The 22468-nt window shown below is 50.7% G+C and overlaps 1 protein-coding gene across 3 annotated transcripts in view; it reads right to left on the reverse strand.

Annotated features, from left to right (window-relative positions):
* The window catches only part of cntln (centlein, centrosomal protein), a 148044-nt gene that overhangs the window by 92364 nt on the left and 33212 nt on the right, over positions 1-22468 (reverse strand). For all 3 annotated transcript variants that reach the window (XM_071407647.1, XM_071407646.1, XM_071407648.1), the window contains one exon: positions 1-59. This exon is cut by the window's left edge and continues 49 nt beyond it. In XM_071407647.1, coding sequence (XP_071263748.1) covers positions 1-59 — 59 coding nt within the window. The remainder of the gene's footprint in view (positions 60-22468) is intronic.

Consider the following 22468-nt stretch of genomic DNA (forward strand, 5'->3'; position numbering starts at 1 on the left):
CTTCCTAACTCCACGCTGCTCGCCGGAGACAAGGACCTGGACCGCTGCACCGGTGCACTCTGGGGGATGTAGTCATTCAATCAGAGAGAGAGAGAGAGGCAGGGGAGTTCGGCTACGTGCTTCAGCAGGCTTTAGCATCACATTACAGAGACAACTAGTGCTCAATTAACAGCTGCACAACGGCTGTGTGAATACCAATAACACATTATATATGTTCATTTCACTTTTCCCTTACGTGAAGACATACAGATACACACACACACAAGCAACTAAGAACACACCCGCCAAACACACACACACATCTCCCTCCTCACACACACCATCTCTCCCCTCACACACACATACCATCTCTCCCCTCACACACACATACCATCTCTCCCCTCATACACACATACCATCTCTCCGCTCATACACACATACCATCTCTCCCCTCACACACACATACCATCTCTCCCCTCACACACACATACCATCTCTCCCCTCATACACACATACCATCTCTCCCCTCACACACACATACCATCTCTCCCCTCACATACACATACCATCTCTCCCCTCATACACACATACCATCTCTCCGCTCACACACACGTACCATCTCTCCCCTCATACACACATACCATCTCTCCCCTCATACACACATACCATCTCTCCCCTCATACACACATACCATCTCTCCCCTCACACACACGTACCATCTCTCCCCTCACACACACGTACCATCTCTCCCCTCACACACACGTACCATCTCTCCCCTCACACACACGTACCATCTCTCCCCTCACACACACGTACCATCTCTCCCCTCACACACACGTACCATCTCTCCCCTCACACACACGTACCATCTCTCCCCTCATACACACGTACCATCTCTCCCCTCATACACACGTACCATCTCTCCCCTCATACACACATACCATCTCTCCCCTCATACACACATACCATCTCTCCCCTCATACACACATACCATCTCTCCCCTCACACACACACATACCATCTCTCCCCTCACACACACATACCATCTCTCCCCTCACACACACGTACCATCTCTCCCCTCACACACACATACCATCTCTCCCCTCACACACACGTACCATCTCTCCCCTCATACACACGTACAATCTCTCCCCTCACACACACGTACCATCTCTCCCCTCATACACACATACCATCTCTCCCCTCACACACACATACCATCTCTCCCCTCACACACACACACCATCTCTCCCCTCACACACACGTACCATCTCTCCCCTCATACACACGTACCATCTCCCCCCTCACACACACATACCATCTCTCCCCTCACACACAGAAGACAAAACCCCATCAGGGTACCAGAGGAATAAGGAAGCATCCTTCCACACACTGCACCACACGGAGCTCCAAAGGTTTCTCCCGCCACTGGCTAATGAGTATGTTCATTTACATGTACACTGTTTCTTTGACTGTAATGACGTCCCATTAGGGGACACTAAAGGGCTATAGATTCCAGGCTGCGCCGGGCTTCATTACCAAAAGGTGGGCAGTGGGGCCCGTTTAATTGCTCTATGAGGACCCCGAGGTTACACTTGATAGGACAACTGGCTGGTAGAAACTGCTGGGGGGAGAAAAAAGAAAGCTGCTCTCTCGCTCCTCCTTGAGAACAAGAAGCACTCTCCGGTCCTGCTGTGTGTGTGTGTGTGTGTGTGTGTGTGTGTGTGTGTGTGTGTGTGTGTGTGTGTGTGTGTGTGTGTGTGTGTGTGTGTGTGTGTGTGTGTGTGTGTGTCTTTTCTTTAAAAATAAATAAAGAAGCTATGGGAACAATATGCTGTTGGAATATGGAAACAGAAAGATGAGGATAGGAGCCCCTGTGGTGGGAATGTTGAGCGGAACAGATGGCGGCTAAAATATGCAATGTGACTAAATGCGCCGATGCTTCTTTAGTCTGGAGATTAGGCAGTAGCAAGAGTTTATAGGGAGGACGTAGGGATGGCAAGTCGGCTGACCCAAAAAGGACAAAGTGACATTGAAGGGCAACCAGAGGCCTTGTGCCAACTAGATCTATTAAAGCTTTACAACGGTTCTCATTTGAACCTCACTGAGTTTACCAAACATTAGAAACACCTTCCTAATATTGAGTTGCACCCCCTTTGCTCTCAAAACAGTCTCAATTTGTCAGGGGTATGGACTCTACAAGGTGTTGCAAAGTGTTCCACAGGGATTCTGGCCCATGTTGACTCCAGTGCTTCCCACAGTTGTGTCAAGTTGGCTGGATGTCCACAAACTGGTGCGCCTGGCACCTACTACCATACCCCGTTCAAAGGTACTTAAATATTTTGTCTTGCTTATTCACCCTCTGAATGGCACGCATACACAATCCATGTCTCATTTGTCTCAAGGCTTAAACATCCTTCTTTAACCGGTCTCCTCCCCTTAATTTACACTGATTGAAGTGGATTTAACAAGTGAGGGACAAATAAGGGATCATAACTTTCACTTGGATTCACCTGGTCAGTCTATGTCATGGAAAGAGCAGGTGTTCTTAATGTTTTGTACACTCAGTGTGTACTGCTGTGACAAATACTTTCCTCCTGGGTGTCAACGATCTTCAAATATTTTTGTAATTTTTTTAAATGTACACTCCAAAAACAAACTTATACTAACAACAACTTACAGACACCTACAAACAATGACTACATCTCATCTGGCCAGACCCGCATGCTCACACCCCCATCCTTAGATGATTGCAATAAGGTCTGCTTTCTCTATGATTTGCTTGACCTTCACTTGAACTCTGTTGAACTCTACATCCAGCAAATTAGTAGATAAAGCATGTCTGGTTGGAGGGGTGTATGCTGGGCGAAGAACATTCAGAAATCTCTTCCAATACACATTGCCTGTGAGCATCAGAGGTGAACCAGTTGCATACACAGCTCGAGCAAGACATTCATCAGCATTTCTCTGACTACGTTCCTCCATTGAATCAAAAACACTTCTGATTCCAGGAGGACCATGAGCTGTTGCTATCGAGTAAGGTGTCTGATTCATAATTTTCATCTCGAATAGAAGTAGAGGGACTTTTGTCAGAGGTTGCTTGTTGTGAGCACTGAGGGAACTTTATGCACTTGGCCAGATGATTCTGCATCTTTGTTGCATTCTTCACATATGATTTGGCACAGTATTTGCAAATGTACACAGCTTTTCCTTCTACAATAGCTGAAGTGAAATGTCTCCACACATAAGATAGTCCCCGTGGCATTTTCCTGTAAAGATTAGAAAAAATTTAAAAAAAAATACAAATACAATTCCCTGTACAGATAAATAGTTAAGCAGTTAGATTAAACAACTCCTTTGTAAGATAAATGTTTTAAAATGAAACATGTATGGAAACAGGTGAATTAACACTCCTCAGTTAGCAGGCTCAAGCAAGCTAAAACCCACATGGTAGCAAAAACTAACTAGCAGAAATTGTTAACAAGTTAGAACTGATTTAGACACACTTTGCTGTGAACAACTATTTACTAATTTACAAAAAAGTAATGTATGTCATATAAATATATTCACCCCACCCAATATTGTAATCAAAACTCACCAGAAAGCATGTAGTCCTTGGCTCAGACAGTGTAGTAGTGTGGGCTCAATAGCATCTCATTAGTGTGCAAGATCTTGAGAATCAGCTGCACATGTGATGGAAGAATGCACTGTGCATGCAGAGGGTTGCAATTCCATTGAATTGGGGATAGTTTAACCATAATATGCCACAGGACCTAGAATTGCCTTGTGTATCCCACAAAAAAGGTTCACTGTTATAAGCTAACTTTTTTGATGAATTTAAGCAAAATTCCAGGACTTAACTTCCCATGGAAAATTTCCCGGAAAGCTTCCAACCCTTTGCAACCCTCGTGCTCACACACACCCCCATCCCTAGAGCCTGCGTGCTCACACCCACATCCCTAGAGCCTGCGTGCTCACACCCACATCCCTAGAGCCTGCGTACTCACACCCACATCCCTAGAGCCTGCGTGCTCACACCCCCATCCCTAGAGCCTGCGTACTCACACCCACATCCCTAGAGCCTGCGTACTCACACCCACATCCCTAGAGCCTGCGTACTCACACCCACATCCCTAGAGCCTGCGTGCTCACACCCACATCCCTAGAGCCTGCGTGCTCACACCCCCATCCCTAGAGCCTGCGTACTCACACCCACATCCCTAGAGCCTGCGTGCTCACACCCCCATCCCTAGAGCCTGCGTACTCACACCCACATCCCTAGAGCCTGCGTGCTCACACCCCCATCCCTAGAGCCTGCGTGCTCACACCCCCATCCCTAGAGCCTGCGTGCTCACACCCCCATCCCTAGAGCCTGCGTGCTCACACCCACATCCCTAGAGCCTGCGTGCTCACACCCACATCCCTAGAGCCTGCGTGCTCACACCCCCATCCCTAGAGCCTACGTGCTCACACCCCCAACCATAGAGCCTGCGTGCTCACACCCACATCCCTAGAGCCTACGTGCTCACACCCCCAACCATAGAGCCTGCGTGCTCACACCCCCATCCCTAGAGCCTGTGTTTAGACTCTGTGTTTAGACTCTGTGTTAGACTGTGTATAGACGCTGTGTTTAGACTGTGCCGCAGGCTACTGTTGACCGGAGTGACCCTGGTGCCACAGTGCTCTCCACCAGTAGTCCTGACTGTGGACACACAAGGCAGGTGTCAGCCCTTCTGCCATCTCTATCCAGCTCTGTCTTAATTACCTCTATGGTTAGTCATTAGTAGATGGATCTGCATATTACTGACGTTTTGGCTTGGCTGGCATCGCTCTGTGTGTGTGTGGGGGGAAGTATAGAGTGTGTGTGTGTGTGTAGGGGGGTATAGAGTGTGTGTAGGGGGGAATAGAGTGTGTGTAGGGGGGAATAGAGTGTGTGTAGGGGGGTATAGTGTGTGTGTAGGGGGGTATAGTGTGTGTGTAGGGGGGTATAGAGTGTGTGTGCGGGGGGGAAGAGTGTCTGTGTAGGAGGGGGGGTAGAGTGTGTGTTTGGGGGGGGTATAGTGTGTGTGTGTGTAGGGGGGTAGAATGTGTGTAGGGGGGTATAGAGTGTGTGTAGGGGGGTAGAGTGTGTGTGTTGGGGGGTAGAGTGTGTGTGTAGTGGGATATAGTGTGTGTGTGTGTGTGTGTGTGTGTGTGTGTGTGTGTGTGTGTGTGTGTGTGTGTGTGTGTGTGTGTGTGTGTGTGTGTGTGTGTGTGTGTGTGTGTGTGTGTAGGGGGGTATAGAGTGTGTGTAGGGGGTATAGAGTGCGTGTGTGTAGGGGGGTATAGGGTGTGTAGGGGGTATATAGTGTGTGTAGGGGGGTATAGTGAGTGTGTGTAGGGGGGTATAGCGTGTGTGTAGGGGGGAATAGAGTGTGTGTAGGGGGGTATATAGTGTGTGTAGGGGGGTATAGTGTGTGTGTAGGGAGGTATAGAGTGTGTGTTGGGGGGGTATAGTGTGTGTGTGTGTAGGGGGGTAGAATGTGTGTAGGGGGGTAGAGTGTGTGTGTGTGTAGGGGAGTATAATGTGTGTAGGGGGGTAGAGTGTGTGTGTTGGGGGGTATAGTGTGTGTGTAGGGGGGTATAGTGTGTGTGTTGGGGGGTATAGTGTGTGTGTGTGTGTGTGTGTGTGTGTGTAGGGGGTATAGAGTGTGTGTAGGGGGGTATAGCGTGTGTGTGTAGGGGGGTATAGAGTGTGTGTAGGGGGGTATAGAGTGTGTGTGTAGGGGGGTATAGAGTGTGTGTGTAGGGGGGTATAGAGTGTGTGTAAGGGGGTATAGAGTGTGTGGGTAGGGGGGTATAGATTGTGTGTGGGGGGGTATAGTGTGTGTAGGGGGTTATAGAGTGTGTGTAGGGGGGTATAGTGTGTGTGTAGGGGGGTATAGAGTGTGTATAAGGGGGTATAGAGTGTGTGTGTGTAGGGGGGTATAGAGTGTGTGTGTAGGGGGGTATAGATTGTGTGTGGGGTGGTATAGTGAGTGTGTGTAGGGGGGTATAGATTGTGTGTAGGGGGGTATAGAGTGTGTGTAGGGGGGTATAGAGTGTGTGTAGGGGGGTATAGAGTGTGTGTAGGGGGGTATAGTGTGTGTGTAGGGGGGTATAGATTGTGTGTAGGGGGGTATAGAGAGTGTGTGTAGGGGGTATAGAGTGTGTGTGTAGGGGGGTATAGAGTGTGTGTAGGGGGGTAAAGTGTGTGTAGGGGGTTATAGAGTGTGTGTAGGGGGGTATAGAGTGTGTGTAGGGGGGTAGAGTGTGTGTAGGGGGGTATAGAGTGTGTGTGTAGGGGGGTATAGAGTGTGTGTAGGGGGGTAGAGTGTGGGTAGGGGGTTATAGAGTGTGTGTGTAGGGGGGTATAGAGTGTGTGTGTGTAGGGGGGTATAGATTGTGTGTGGGGGGGTATAGTGTGTGTGTAGGGGGGTATAGATTGTGTGTAGGGGGGTATAGAGTGTGTGTGTAGGGGGGTATAGTGTGTGTAGGGGGGTATAGAGTGTGTGTAGGGGGGTATAGTGTGTGTGTAGGGGGGTATAGAGTGTGTATAAGGGGGTATAGAGTGTGTGTGTAGGGGGGTATAGAGTGTGTGTGTAGGGGGGTATAGAGTGTGTGTAGGGGGGTATAGATTGTGTGTGGGGTGGTATAGTGAGTGTGTGTAGGGGGGTATAGATTGTGTGTAGGGGGGTATAGAGAGTGTGTGTAGGGGGGTATAGAGTGTGTGTGTAGGGGGATATAGAGTGTGTGTAGGGGGGTAGAGTGTGTGTAGGGGGGTATAGAGTGTGTGTAGGGGGGTAGAGTGTGTGTAGGGGGGTATAGAGTGTGTGTGTAGGGGGGTATAGAGTGTGTAGGGGGGTATAGAGTGTGTGTAGGGGGGTATAGAGTGTGTGTAGGGGGGTAGAATGTGTGTAGGGGGTTATAGAGTGTGTGTGTAGGGGGGTATAGAGTGTGTGTGTAGGGGGGTATAGATTGTGTGTGGGGGGGTATAGTGTGTGTGTAGGGGGGTATAGATTGTGTGTAGGGGGGTATAGAGTGTGTTGGTAGGGGGGTATAGTGTGTGTAGGGGGGTATAGAGTGTGTGTAGGGGGGTATAGTGTGTGTGTAGGGGGGTATAGAGTGTGTATAAGGGGGTATAGAGTGTGTGTGTAGGGGGGTATAGAGTGTGTGTGTAGGGGGGTATAGAGTGTGTGTAGGGGGGTATAGTGTGTGTGTAGGGGGGTATAGAGTGTGTGTGTAGGGGGGTATAGAGTGTGTGTAGGGGGGTATAGATTGTGTGTGGGGTGGTATAGTGAGTGTGTGTAGGGGGGTATAGATTGTGTGTAGGGGGGTATAGAGAGTGTGTGTAGGGGGGTATAGAGTGTGTGTGTAGGGGGATATAGAGTGTGTGTAGGGGGGTAGAGTGTGTGTAGGGGGGTATAGAGTGTGTGTAGGGGGGTATAGAGTGTGTGTAGGGGTGTAGAATGTGTGTAGGGGGTTATAGAGTGTGTGTGTAGGGGGGTATAGAGTGTGTGTGTAGGGGGGTATAGATTGTGTGTGGGGGGGTATAGTGTGTGTGTAGGGGGGTATAGATTGTGTGTAGGGGGGTATAGAGTGTGTGTGTAGGGGGGTATAGTGTGTGTAGGGGGGGGGGTATGGAGTGTGCGTAGGGGGGTTGAGTGTGTGTGTAGGGGGGTATAGAGTGTGTGTAGGGGGGTATAGAGTGTGTAGGGGGGAATAGAGTGTGCGTAGGGGGGTTGAGTGTGTGTGTAGGGGGGTATAGAGTGTGTGTAGGGGGGTAGAGTGTGTGTGTAGGGGGGTATAGTGTGTGTATAGGGGGGTATAGTGTGTGTGTAGGGGGGTATAGAGTGTGTAGGGGGGTATAGTGTGTGTGTAGGGGGGTATAGTGTGTGTGTAGGGGGGTATAGTGTGTGTGTAGGGGGGTATAGAGTGTGTGTAGGGGGGTATAGAGTGTGTTTAGGGGGGTATAGAGTGTGTGTAGGGGGGTATAGTGTGTGTGTAGGGGGGTATAGAGTGTGTGTAGGGGGGTATAGAGTGTGTGTAGGGGGTTATAGAGTGTGTGTAGGGGGTTATAGAGTGTGTGTAGGGGGGTATAGAGTGTGTGTAGGGGGGTATAGAGTGTGTGTAGGGGGGTATAGAGTGTGTGTAGGGGGGTATAGAGTGTGTAGGGGGGTATAGAGTGTGTAGGGGGGAATAGAGTGTGTGTAGGGGGGTATAGAGTGTGTGTGTAGGGGGGTATAGAGTGTGTAGGGGGGTATAGAGTGTGTAGGGGGGTATAGTGTGTGTGTGTATGGGGGTATAGAGTGTGTAGGGGGGTATAGTGTGTGTGTAGGGGGGTATAGTGTGTGTGTAGGGGGGTATAGTGTGTGTGTAGGGGGGTATAGAGTGTGTGTAGGGGGGTATAGAGTGTGTAGGGGGGTATAGTGTGTGTGTAGGGGGGTATAGAGTGTGTGTAGAGGGGTATAGAGTGTGTGTAGGGGGGTATAGTGTGTGTGTAGGGGGGTATAGAGTGTGTGTAGGGGGGTATAGTGTGTGTGTAGGGGGGTATAGAGTGTGTGTGTAGGGGGGTATAGAGTGTGTGTAGGGGGGTATAGATTGTGTGTGGGGTGGTATAGTGAGTGTGTGTAGGGGGGTATAGAGTGTGTGTGTAGGGGGGTATAGAGTGTGTGTAGGGGGGTAGAGTGTGTGTAGGGGGTTATAGAGTGTGTGTAGGGGGGTATAGAGTGTGTGTAGGGGGGTAGAGTGTGTGTAGGGGGGTATAGAGTGTGTGTGTAGGGGGGTATAGAGTGTGTAGGGGGGTATAGAGTGTGTGTAGGGGGGTAGAGTGTGTGTAGGGGGTTATAGAGTGTGTGTGTAGGGGGGTATAGAGTGTGTGTGTAGGGGGGTATAGATTGTGTGTGGGGGGGTATAGTGTGTGTGTAGGGGGGTATAGATTGTGTGTAGGGGGGTATAGAGTGTGTGTGTAGGGGGGTATAGTGTGTGTAGGGGGGGGGTATAGAGTGTGCGTAGGGGGGTTGAGTGTGTGTGTAGGGGGGGATAGAGTGTGTGTAGGGGGGTAGAGTGTGTGTAGGGGGGTATAGAGTGTGCGTAGGGGGGTTGAGTGTGTGTGTAGGGGGGTATAGAGTGTGTGTAGGGGGGTAGAGTGTGTGTGTAGGGGGGTATAGTGTGTGTGTGTAGGGGGGGTATAAGTGTGTGTAGGGGGGTATAGAGTGTGTGTAGGGGGGTATAGTGTGTGTGTAGGGGGGTATAGAGTGTGTAGGGGGGTATAGTGTGTGTGTAGGGGGGTATAGTGTGTGTGTAGCGGGGTATAGTGTGTGTGTAGGGGGGTATAGAGTGTGTGTAGGGGGGTATAGAGTGTGTGTAGGGGGGTATAGAGTGTGTGTAGGGGGGTATAGTGTGTGTGTAGGGGGGTATAGAGTGTGTGTAGGGGGTATAGAGTGTGTGTAGGGGGGTATAGAGTGTGTGTAGGGGGGTATAGAGTGTGTGTAGGGGGGTATAGAGTGTGTGCAGGGGGTTATAGAGTGTGTGTAGGGGGTTATAGAGTGTGTGTAGGGGGGTATAGAGTGTGTGTAGGGGGGTATAGAGTGTGTGTAGGGGGGTATAGAGTGTGTGTAGGGGGGTATAGAGTGTGTGTAGGGGGGTATAGAGTGTGTGTAGGGGGGTATAGAGTGTGTGTGTAGGGGGGTATAGAGTGTGTGTGTAGGGGGGTATAGAGTGTGTGTAAGGGGGTATAGAGTGTGTGGGTAGGGGGGTATAGATTGTGTGTGGGGGGGTATAGTGTGTGTAGGGGGTTATAGAGTGTGTGTAGGGGGGTATAGTGTGTGTGTAGGGGGGTATAGAGTGTGTATAAGGGGGTATAGAGTGTGTGTGTGTAGGGGGGTATAGAGTGTGTGTGTAGGGGGGTATAGATTGTGTGTGGGGTGGTATAGTGAGTGTGTGTAGGGGGGTATAGATTGTGTGTAGGGGGGTATAGAGAGTGTGTGTAGGGGGTATAGAGTGTGTGTGTAGGGGGGTATAGAGTGTGTGTAGGGGGGTATAGAGTGTGTGTAGGGGGGTATAGAGTGTGTGTAGGGGGGTATAGTGTGTGTGTAGGGGGGTATAGATTGTGTGTAGGGGGGTATAGAGAGTGTGTGTAGGGGGTATAGAGTGTGTGTGTAGGGGGGTATAGAGTGTGTGTAGGGGGGTAAAGTGTGTGTAGGGGGTTATAGAGTGTGTGTAGGGGGGTATAGAGTGTGTGTAGGGGGGTAGAGTGTGTGTAGGGGGGTATAGAGTGTGTGTGTAGGGGGGTATAGAGTGTGTGTAGGGGGGTAGAGTGTGGGTAGGGGGTTATAGAGTGTGTGTGTAGGGGGGTATAGAGTGTGTGTGTGTAGGGGGGTATAGATTGTGTGTGGGGGGGTATAGTGTGTGTGTAGGGGGGTATAGATTGTGTGTAGGGGGGTATAGAGTGTGTGTGTAGGGGGGTATAGTGTGTGTAGGGGGGTATAGAGTGTGTGTAGGGGGGTATAGTGTGTGTGTAGGGGGGTATAGAGTGTGTATAAGGGGGTATAGAGTGTGTGTGTAGGGGGGTATAGAGTGTGTGTGTAGGGGGGTATAGAGTGTGTGTAGGGGGGTATAGATTGTGTGTGGGGTGGTATAGTGAGTGTGTGTAGGGGGGTATAGATTGTGTGTAGGGGGGTATAGAGAGTGTGTGTAGGGGGGTATAGAGTGTGTGTGTAGGGGGATATAGAGTGTGTGTAGGGGGGTAGAGTGTGTGTAGGGGGGTATAGAGTGTGTGTAGGGGGGTAGAGTGTGTGTAGGGGGGTATAGAGTGTGTGTGTAGGGGGGTATAGAGTGTGTAGGGGGGTATAGAGTGTGTGTAGGGGGGTATAGAGTGTGTGTAGGGGGGTAGAATGTGTGTAGGGGGTTATAGAGTGTGTGTGTAGGGGGGTATAGAGTGTGTGTGTAGGGGGGTATAGATTGTGTGTGGGGGGGTATAGTGTGTGTGTAGGGGGGTATAGATTGTGTGTAGGGGGGTATAGAGTGTGTTGGTAGGGGGGTATAGTGTGTGTAGGGGGGTATAGAGTGTGTGTAGGGGGGTATAGTGTGTGTGTAGGGGGGTATAGAGTGTGTATAAGGGGGTATAGAGTGTGTGTGTAGGGGGGTATAGAGTGTGTGTGTAGGGGGGTATAGAGTGTGTGTAGGGGGGTATAGTGTGTGTGTAGGGGGGTATAGAGTGTGTGTGTAGGGGGGTATAGAGTGTGTGTAGGGGGGTATAGATTGTGTGTGGGGTGGTATAGTGAGTGTGTGTAGGGGGGTATAGATTGTGTGTAGGGGGGTATAGAGAGTGTGTGTAGGGGGGTATAGAGTGTGTGTGTAGGGGGATATAGAGTGTGTGTAGGGGGGTAGAGTGTGTGTAGGGGGGTATAGAGTGTGTGTAGGGGGGTATAGAGTGTGTGTAGGGGTGTAGAATGTGTGTAGGGGGTTATAGAGTGTGTGTGTAGGGGGGTATAGAGTGTGTGTGTAGGGGGGTATAGATTGTGTGTGGGGGGGTATAGTGTGTGTGTAGGGGGGTATAGATTGTGTGTAGGGGGGTATAGAGTGTGTGTGTAGGGGGGTATAGTGTGTGTAGGGGGGGGGGTATAGAGTGTGCGTAGGGGGGTTGAGTGTGTGTGTAGGGGGGTATAGAGTGTGTGTAGGGGGGTAGAGTGTGTGTAGGGGGGTATAGAGTGTGCGTAGGGGGGTTGAGTGTGTGTGTAGGGGGGTATAGAGTGTGTGTAGGGGGGTAGAGTGTGTGTGTAGGGGGGTATAGTGTGTGTATAGGGGGGTATAGTGTGTGTGTAGGGGGGTATAGAGTGTGTAGGGGGGTATAGTGTGTGTGTAGGGGGGTATAGTGTGTGTGTAGGGGGGTATAGAGTGTGTGTAGGGGGGTATAGAGTGTGTTTAGGGGGGTATAGAGTGTGTGTAGGGGGGTATAGTGTGTGTGTAGGGGGGTATAGAGTGTGTGTAGGGGGGTATAGAGTGTGTGTAGGGGGTTATAGAGTGTGTGTAGGGGGTTATAGAGTGTGTGTAGGGGGGTATAGAGTGTGTGTAGGGGGGTATAGAGTGTGTGTAGGGGGGTATAGAGTGTGTGTAGGGGGGTATAGAGTGTGTAGGGGGGTATAGAGTGTGTAGGGGGGAATAGAGTGTGTGTAGGGGGGTATAGAGTGTGTGTGTAGGGGGGTATAGAGTGTGTAGGGGGGTATAGAGTGTGTAGGGGGGTATAGTGTGTGTGTGTATGGGGGTATAGAGTGTGTAGGGGGGTATAGTGTGTGTGTAGGGGGGTATAGTGTGTGTGTAGGGGGGTATAGTGTGTGTGTAGGGGGGTATAGAGTGTGTGTAGGGGGGTATAGAGTGTGTAGGGGGGTATAGTGTGTGTGTAGGGGGGTATAGAGTGTGTGTAGAGGGGTATAGAGTGTGTGTAGGGGGGTATAGTGTGTGTGTAGGGGGGTATAGAGTGTGTGTAGGGGGGTATAGTGTGTGTGTAGGGGGGTATAGAGTGTGTGTGTAGGGGGGTATAGAGTGTGTGTAGGGGGGTATAGATTGTGTGTGGGGTGGTATAGTGAGTGTGTGTAGGGGGGTATAGAGTGTGTGTGTAGGGGGGTATAGAGTGTGTGTAGGGGGGTAGAGTGTGTGTAGGGGGTTATAGAGTGTGTGTAGGGGGGTATAGAGTGTGTGTAGGGGGGTAGAGTGTGTGTAGGGGGGTATAGAGTGTGTGTGTAGGGGGGTATAGAGTGTGTAGGGGGGTATAGAGTGTGTGTAGGGGGGTAGAGTGTGTGTAGGGGGTTATAGAGTGTGTGTGTAGGGGGGTATAGAGTGTGTGTGTAGGGGGGTATAGATTGTGTGTGGGGGGGTATAGTGTGTGTGTAGGGGGGTATAGATTGTGTGTAGGGGGGTATAGAGTGTGTGTGTAGGGGGGTATAGTGTGTGTAGGGGGGGGGTATAGAGTGTGCGTAGGGGGGTTGAGTGTGTGTGTAGGGGGGGATAGAGTGTGTGTAGGGGGGTAGAGTGTGTGTAGGGGGGTATAGAGTGTGCGTAGGGGGGTTGAGTGTGTGTGTAGGGGGGTATAGAGTGTGTGTAGGGGGGTAGAGTGTGTGTGTAGGGGGGTATAGTGTGTGTGTGTGTAGGGGGGGTATAAGTGTGTGTAGGGGGGTATAGAGTGTGTGTAGGGGGGTATAGTGTGTGTGTAGGGGGGTATAGAGTGTGTAGGGGGGTATAGTGTGTGTGTAGGGGGGTATAGTGTGTGTGTAGCGGGGTATAGTGTGTGTGTAGGGGGGTATAGAGTGTGTGTAGGGGGGTATAGAGTGTGTGTAGGGGGGTATAGAGTGTGTGTAGGGGGGTATAGTGTGTGTGTAGGGGGGTATAGAGTGTGTGTAGGGGGTATAGAGTGTGTGTAGGGGGGTATAGAGTGTGTGTAGGGGGGTATAGAGTGTGTGTAGGGGGGTATAGAGTGTGTGCAGGGGGTTATAGAGTGTGTGTAGGGGGTTATAGAGTGTGTGTAGGGGGGTATAGAGTGTGTGTAGGGGGGTATAGAGTGTGTGTAGGGGGGTATAGAGTGTGTGTAGGGGGGTATAGAGTGTGTGTAGGGGGGTATAGAGTGTGTGTAGGGGGGTATAGAGTGTGTGTGTAGGGGGGTATAGAGTGTGTGTGTAGGGGGGTATAGAGTGTGTGTAAGGGGGTATAGAGTGTGTGGGTAGGGGGGTATAGATTGTGTGTGGGGGGGTATAGTGTGTGTAGGGGGTTATAGAGTGTGTGTAGGGGGGTATAGTGTGTGTGTAGGGGGGTATAGAGTGTGTATAAGGGGGTATAGAGTGTGTGTGTGTATGGGGGTATAGAGTGTGTGTGTAGGGGGGTATAGATTGTGTGTGGGGTGGTATAGTGAGTGTGTGTAGGGGGGTATAGAGAGTGTGTGTAGGGGGTATAGAGTGTGTGTGTAGGGGGGTATAGAGTGTGTGTAGGGGGGTATAGAGTGTGTGTAGGGGGGTATAGAGTGTGTGTAGGGGGGTATAGTGTGTGTGTAGGGGGGTATAGATTGTGTGTAGGGGGGTATAGAGAGTGTGTGTAGGGGGTATAGAGTGTGTGTGTAGGGGGGTATAGAGTGTGTGTAGGGGGGTAAAGTGTGTGTAGGGGGTTATAGAGTGTGTGTAGGGGGGTATAGAGTGTGTGTAGGGGGGTAGAGTGTGTGTAGGGGGGTATAGAGTGTGTGTGTAGGGGGGTATAGAGTGTGTGTAGGGGGGTAGAGTGTGGGTAGGGGGTTATAGAGTGTGTGTGTAGGGGGGTATAGAGTGTGTGTGTGTAGGGGGGTATAGATTGTGTGTGGGGGGGTATAGTGTGTGTGTAGGGGGGTATAGATTGTGTGTAGGGGGGTATAGAGTGTGTGTGTAGGGGGGTATAGTGTGTGTAGGGGGGTATAGAGTGTGTGTAGGGGGGTATAGTGTGTGTGTAGGGGGGTATAGAGTGTGTATAAGGGGGTATAGAGTGTGTGTGTAGGGGGGTATAGAGTGTGTGTGTAGGGGGGTATAGAGTGTGTGTAGGGGGGTATAGATTGTGTGTGGGGTGGTATAGTGAGTGCGTGTAGGGGGGTATAGATTGTGTGTAGGGGGGTATAGAGTGTGTGTAGGGGGGTAGAGTGTGTGTAGGGGGGTATAGAGTGTGTGTAGGGGGGTAGAGTGTGTGTAGGGGGGTATAGAGTGTGTGTGTAGGGGGGTATAGAGTGTGTAGGGGGGTATAGAGTGTGTGTAGGGGGGTATAGAGTGTGTGTAGGGGGGTAGAATGTGTGTAGGGGGTTATAGAGTGTGTGTGTAGGGGGGTATAGAGTGTGTGTGTAGGGGGGTATAGATTGTGTGTGGGGGGGTATAGTGTGTGTGTAGGGGGGTATAGATTGTGTGTAGGGGGGTATAGAGTGTGTTGGTAGGGGGGTATAGTGTGTGTAGGGGGGTATAGAGTGTGTGTAGGGGGGTATAGTGTGTGTGTAGGGGGGTATAGAGTGTGTATAAGGGGGTATAGAGTGTGTGTGTAGGGGGGTATAGAGTGTGTGTGTAGGGGGGTATAGAGTGTGTGTAGGGGGGTATAGTGTGTGTGTAGGGGGGTATAGAGTGTGTGTGTAGGGGGGTATAGAGTGTGTGTAGGGGGGTATAGATTGTGTGTGGGGTGGTATAGTGAGTGTGTGTAGGGGGGTATAGATTGTGTGTAGGGGGGTATAGAGAGTGTGTGTAGGGGGGTATAGAGTGTGTGTGTAGGGGGATATAGAGTGTGTGTAGGGGGGTAGAGTGTGTGTAGGGGGGTATAGAGTGTGTGTAGGGGGGTATAGAGTGTGTGTAGGGGTGTAGAATGTGTGTAGGGGGTTATAGAGTGTGTGTGTAGGGGGGTATAGAGTGTGTGTGTAGGGGGGTATAGATTGTGTGTGGGGGGGTATAGTGTGTGTGTAGGGGGGTATAGATTGTGTGTAGGGGGGTATAGAGTGTGTGTGTAGGGGGGTATAGTGTGTGTAGGGGGGGGTATAGAGTGTGCGTAGGGGGGTTGAGTGTGTGTGTAGGGGGGTATAGAGTGTGTGTAGGGGGGTAGAGTGTGTGTAGGGGGGTATAGAGTGTGCGTAGGGGGGTTGAGTGTGTGTGTAGGGGGGTATAGAGTGTGTGTAGGGGGGTAGAGTGTGTGTGTAGGGGGGTATAGTGTGTGTATAGGGGGGTATAGTGTGTGTGTAGGGGGGTATAGAGTGTGTAGGGGGGTATAGTGTGTGTGTAGGGGGGTATAGTGTGTGTGTAGGGGGGTATAGAGTGTGTGTAGGGGGGTATAGAGTGTGTTTAGGGGGGTATAGAGTGTGTGTAGGGGGGTATAGTGTGTGTGTAGGGGGGTATAGAGTGTGTGTAGGGGGGTATAGAGTGTGTGTAGGGGGTTATAGAGTGTGTGTAGGGGGTTATAGAGTGTGTGTAGGGGGGTATAGAGTGTGTGTAGGGGGGTATAGAGTGTGTGTAGGGGGGTATAGAGTGTGTGTAGGGGGGTATAGAGTGTGTAGGGGGGTATAGAGTGTGTAGGGGGGAATAGAGTGTGTGTAGGGGGGTATAGAGTGTGTGTGTAGGGGGGTATAGAGTGTGTAGGGGGGTATAGAGTGTGTAGGGGGGTATAGTGTGTGTGTGTATGGGGGTATAGAGTGTGTAGGGGGGTATAGTGTGTGTGTAGGGGGGTATAGTGTGTGTGTAGGGGGGTATAGTGTGTGTGTAGGGGGGTATAGAGTGTGTGTAGGGGGGTATAGAGTGTGTAGGGGGGTATAGTGTGTGTGTAGGGGGGTATAGAGTGTGTGTAGAGGGGTATAGAGTGTGTGTAGGGGGGTATAGTGTGTGTGTAGGGGGGTATAGAGTGTGTGTAGGGGGGTATAGTGTGTGTGTAGGGGGGTATAGAGTGTGTGTGTAGGGGGGTATAGAGTGTGTGTAGGGGGGTATAGATTGTGTGTGGGGTGGTATAGTGAGTGTGTGTAGGGGGGTATAGATTGTGTGTAGGGGGGTATAGAGAGTGTGTGTAGGGGGGTATAGAGTGTGTGTGTAGGGGGGTATAGAGTGTGTGTAGGGGGGTAGAGTGTGTGTAGGGGGTTATAGAGTGTGTGTAGGGGGGTATAGAGTGTGTGTAGGGGGGTAGAGTGTGTGTAGGGGGGTATAGAGTGTGTGTGTAGGGGGGTATAGAGTGTGTAGGGGGGTATAGAGTGTGTGTAGGGGGGTAGAGTGTGTGTAGGGGGTTATAGAGTGTGTGTGTAGGGGGGTATAGAGTGTGTGTGTAGGGGGGTATAGATTGTGTGTGGGGGGGTATAGTGTGTGTGTAGGGGGGTATAGATTGTGTGTAGGGGGGTATAGAGTGTGTGTGTAGGGGGGTATAGTGTGTGTAGGGGGGGGGTATAGAGTGTGCGTAGGGGGGTTGAGTGTGTGTGTAGGGGGGTATAGAGTGTGTGTAGGGGGGTAGAGTGTGTGTAGGGGGGTATAGAGTGTGCGTAGGGGGGTTGAGTGTGTGTGTAGGGGGGTATAGAGTGTGTGTAGGGGGGTAGAGTGTGTGTGTAGGGGGGTATAGTGTGTGTGTGTAGGGGGGGTATAAGTGTGTGTAGGGGGGTATAGAGTGTGTGTAGGGGGGTATAGAGTGTGTGTGTAGGGGGGTATAGATTGTGTGTGGGGGGGTATAGTGTGTGTGTAGGGGGGTATAGATTGTGTGTAGGGGGGTATAGAGTGTGTGTGTAGGGGGGTATAGTGTGTGTAGGGGGGGGGTATAGAGTGTGCGTAGGGGGGTTGAGTGTGTGTGTAGGGGGGTATAGAGTGTGTGTAGGGGGGTAGAGTGTGTGTAGGGGGGTATAGAGTGTGCGTAGGGGGGTTGAGTGTGTGTGTAGGGGGGTATAGAGTGTGTGTAGGGGGGTAGAGTGTGTGTGTAGGGGGGTATAGTGTGTGTGTGTAGGGGGGGTATAAGTGTGTGTAGGGGGGTATAGAGTGTGTGTAGGGGGGTATAGTGTGTGTGTAGGGGGGTATAGAGTGTGTAGGGGGGTATAGTGTGTGTGTAGGGGGGTATAGTGTGTGTGTAGCGGGGTATAGTGTGTGTGTAGGGGGGTATAGAGTGTGTGTAGGGGGGTATAGAGTGTGTGTAGGGGGGTATAGAGTGTGTGTAGGGGGGTATAGTGTGTGTGTAGGGGGGTATAGAGTGTGTGTAGGGGGTATAGAGTGTGTGTAGGGGGGTATAGAGTGTGTGTAGGGGGGTATAGAGTGTGTGTAGGGGGGTATAGAGTGTGTGCAGGGGGTTATAGAGTGTGTGTAGGGGGTTATAGAGTGTGTGTAGGGGGGTATAGAGTGTGTAGGGGGGAATAGAGTGTGTGTAGGGGGGTATAGAGTGTGTGTGTAGGGGGGTATAGAGTGTGTAGGGGGGTATAGAGTGTGTAGGGGGGTATAGTGTGTGTGTGTATGGGGGTATAGAGTGTGTAGGGGGGTATAGTGTGTGTGTAGGGGAGTATAGTGTGTGTGTAGGGGGGTATAGTGTGTGTGTAGGGGGGTATAGAGTGTGTGTAGGGGGGTATAGAGTGTGTGTAGGGGGGTATAGTGTGTGTGTAGGGGGGTATAGAGTGTGTGTAGAGGGGTATAGAGTGTGTGTAGGGGGGTATAGTGTGTGTGTAGGGGGGTATAGAGTGTGTGTAGGGGGGTATAGAGTGTGTGTAGGGGGGTATAGTGTGTGTGTAGGGGGGTATAGAGTGTGTGTAGGGGGGTATAGAGTGTGTGTAGGGGGGTATAGTGTGTGTGTAGGGGGGTATAGAGTGTGTAGGGGTGTATAGAGTGTGTGTAGGGGGGTATAGAGTGCGTGTAGGGGGGTATAGTGTGTGTGTGTAGGGGGGTATAGTGTGTGTGTAGGGGGGTATAGAGTGTGTAGGGGGGTATAGAGTGTGTATAGGGGGGTATAGAGTGTGTGTAGGGGGGTATAGTGTGTGTATAGGGGGGTATAGAGTGTGTGTAGGGGGGTATAGTGTGTGTAGGGGGGTATAGAGTGTGTATAGGGGGGTATAGAGTGTGTGTATGGGGGTATAGAGTGTGTGTAGGGGGGTATAGAGTGTGTAGGGGTGTATAGAGTGTGTGTAGGGGGGTATAGAGTGTGTATAGGGGGGTATAGAGTGTGTGTAGGGGGGTATAGTGTGTGTGTAGGGGGGTATAGTGTGTGTGTGGGGGTATAGTGTGTGTAGGGGGGTATAGTGTGTGTGTAGGGGGGTATAGAGTGTGTGTAGGGTGGTATAGAGTGTGTGTAGGGGGGTATAGTGTGTGTGTAGGGGGGTATAGAGTGTGTGTAGGGGGGTATAGAGTGTGTGTAGGGGGGTATAGTGTGTGTGTAGGGGGGTATAGAGTGTGTGTAGGGGGGTATAGAGTGCGTGTAGGGGGGTATAGTGTGTGTGTGTAGGGGGGTATAGTGTGTGTGTAGGGGGGTATAGAGTGTGTAGGGGGGTATAGAGTGTGTATAGGGGGGTATAGAGTGTGTGTAGGGGGGTATAGTGTGTGTATAGGGGGGTATAGAGTGTGTGTAGGGGGGTATAGTGTGTGTGTAGGGGGGTATAGAGTGTGTGTAGGGGGGTATAGTGTGTGTGTAGGGGGGTATAGAGTGTGTGTAGGGGGGTATAGAGTGTGTGTAGGGGGGTATAGTGTGTGTGTAGGGGGGTATAGAGTGTGTAGGGGTGTATAGAGTGTGTGTAGGGGGGTATAGAGTGCGTGTAGGGGGGTATAGTGTGTGTGTGTAGGGGGGTATAGTGTGTGTGTAGGGGGTATAGAGTGTGTAGGGGGGTATAGAGTGTGTATAGGGGGGTATAGAGTGTGTGTAGGGGGGTATAGTGTGTGTATAGGGGGGTATAGAGTGTGTGTAGGGGGGTATAGTGTGTGTAGGGGGGTATAGAGTGTGTATAGGGGGGTATAGAGTGTGTGTATGGGGGTATAGAGTGTGTGTAGGGGGGTATAGAGTGTGTAGGGGTGTATAGAGTGTGTGTAGGGGGGTATAGAGTGTGTATAGGGGGGTATAGAGTGTGTGTAGGGGGGTATAGTGTGTGTGTAGGGGGGTATAGTGTGTGTGTGGGGGTATAGTGTGTGTAGGGGGGTATAGTGTGTGTGTAGGGGGGTATAGAGTGTGTGTAGGGTGGTATAGAGTGTGTGTAGGGGGGTATAGTGTGTGTGTAGGGGGGTATAGAGTGTGTGTAGGGGGGTATAGAGTGTGTGTAGGGGGGTATAGTGTGTGTGTAGGGGGGTATAGAGTGTGTGTAGGGGGGTATAGAGTGCGTGTAGGGGGGTATAGTGTGTGTGTGTAGGGGGGTATAGTGTGTGTGTAGGGGGGTATAGAGTGTGTAGGGGGGTATAGAGTGTGTATAGGGGGGTATAGAGTGTGTGTAGGGGGGTATAGTGTGTGTATAGGGGGGTATAGAGTGTGTGTAGGGGGGTATAGTGTGTGTGTAGGGGGGTATAGAGTGTGTATAGGGGGGTATAGAGTGTGTGTATGGGGGTATAGAGTGTGTGTAGGGGGGTATAGAGTGTGTAGGGGTGTATAGAGTGTGTGTAGGGGGGTATAGAGTGTGTATAGGGGGGTATAGAGTGTGTGTAGGGGGGTATAGTGTGTGTGTAGGGGGGTATAGTGTGTGTGTGGGGGTATAGAGTGTGTAGGGGGGTATAGTGTGTGTGTGTGTGTGGGGGTATAGAGTGTGTAGGGGGGTATAGTGTGTGTGTGTAGGGGGGTATAGAGTGTGTGTGGGTATAAAGGCAGAAACATATTAGACCAGGCTGACAGGATATAAGAGATGAGAAGAATGTGGCACTGCCCTCACTAACACTGTAGAGAAGAGATACTATGTGTGGAATGATCATATCTGATTAAGCACTAATCATAAGAGGTTTGAATTTCAGGTGTTATCAAACCATATACCCTTCATCAAAACCCAAATAAAGCTGGAGACAGAAATTCCACCTGGACTGAAATGTAAGTATCATAATATTCATGTTTGTGGGGTCAGCTGGAGAACATCCATTTGCATCACGTGTAAAAGTCACAAAACACAGAGTGAATAGACAGTGAAGGACTGGACAGAGGGACACACAGAGTGAATAGACAGTGAAGGACTGGACAGAGGGACACACAGAGGGAATAGACAGTGAAGGACTGGACAGAGGGACACACAGAGGGAATAGACAGTGAAGGACTGGACAGAGGGACACACAGAGTGAATAGACAGTGAAGGACTGGACAGAGGGACACACAGAGTGAATAGACAGTGAAGGACTGGACAGAGGGACACACTGAGTGAATAGACAGTGAAGGACTGGACAGAGGGACACAGAGTGAATAGACAGTGAAGGACTGGACAGAGGGACACACAGAGTGAATAGACAGTGAAGGACTGGACAGAGGGACACACAGTGATCGATGAAAGACTGTGGGAGCAGATGCTCCTCTCATCCAGTCCGTCTGCCGTCTGTCCTGCAACAGGTCCAGAGGACAGACGTGTGTGTACTACTAAACGACTTCTTATGGAGGATCATGTCGTTGTCTCTTTAATGCTGGGCCAGCCACAACTCGTGCCCGAGCCATCGACACACACACACACACACACACACACACACACACACACACACACACACACACACACACACACACACACACACACACACACACACACACACACACACACACACACACACACACACACACACAGCCTGAGGACGGAACAAAAAAAGCGAAGGCATAAGGAAGATGAAGATGCGCCCTCATCTCGCCTCGACAGCTGGCTAGGGGCCACGACCTGCCCTGTGCCATGCACCCCGTAATGGCTTCACAAACAGATAGAGAGAGAGAGAGAGTAGAGAAAGAGAGAGAGAGTAGAGAAAGAGAGAGAGATGCGTTACCAGACGGAGAGTGCGAGAAAAAAAAAGTATGTTATTTCCTGAACGGTTGATGACCCCAGCTCCACGTTGGAGAGGCACTCCATAGACCCCCCTCCTCACCCCTCCCTCCACTCTCTCCAACTCCCTGTGAGTGGAGAGAGAGACTGGTGGGGTCACACTGTCATCAATGGAGTTCTTTATGATGGCAGCACCGTGTCATGTGTGTAGCAGCGCCAGCCAGGGCTCTCAAAGCACGACTTGTTCAGGACCCGGGTGATGTGAATGGGATATATTGTAAGCCACACACAAACACGCGCCCCCACACACACCCACAGCTATATGGGCCATTCAAAGACCCACTCGGTGCTTTTCAGGATGCAAAAAAAAGCAACAGGTACTAAAAGGTTTTAAAAGGGACATTAAGAGACATTAAGAGACATTAAGAGGAGCAGGGAAGAACCAGGAGAGTGTTGTACATAAACTAACACACAAGACATGCTAAAGTACAGCCCCTATAATGGTTTGACTGATATGGACTGGAGGCTGGAGTGAAAGTGACAACAACAAAAAACAGTGTGATGTGGGCAGAGCGGCTGAAGGTTGTGTGTGAACGCTGGCCAGCGCGTGAGTGTGTGTGTGTGTGTGGTGTGTGCGTGCGTGTGCTGTGTGTGTGTCAGTGTCAGTATTTCCCCCAGCGTCAGATCAGATAAGGTTCTAGGGCCAGGCCCCTGTCCAGGTGGAGCGGAGAAGAGAGGGCCTGTCTAATGGAATTTCTGTGTCATCTCTGTAGCTGGGTGTTAACATCACACACCCAGGTGCATAACGGGAGACTCCTCTGACAGACTGGTACTGCTGGGACCGTTATGGTGCTGTATGACCCTCTCTCTAAAGAGATGTCAATGATGTTTTGGCCTGTATTCATGTTAAAAAGCCTAAGTGTAAGCAAAAGTGACAATTATTTTTTGCTGGCTACAAAGTCCTTAACAATGTGTGTCTGTAAGGCAGATTTGGAGTGTTATCTAAAAACATATTAGTCAAAATAGTGAGTTGTTGGAACATGAAACGATCGGAAGCCTAATGTGGTAAATCAG

This window comes from Salvelinus alpinus, chromosome 6 (assembly GCF_045679555.1).
Source record: "Salvelinus alpinus chromosome 6, SLU_Salpinus.1, whole genome shotgun sequence".
Classification (NCBI taxonomy): Eukaryota; Metazoa; Chordata; class Actinopteri; order Salmoniformes; family Salmonidae; genus Salvelinus; species Salvelinus alpinus.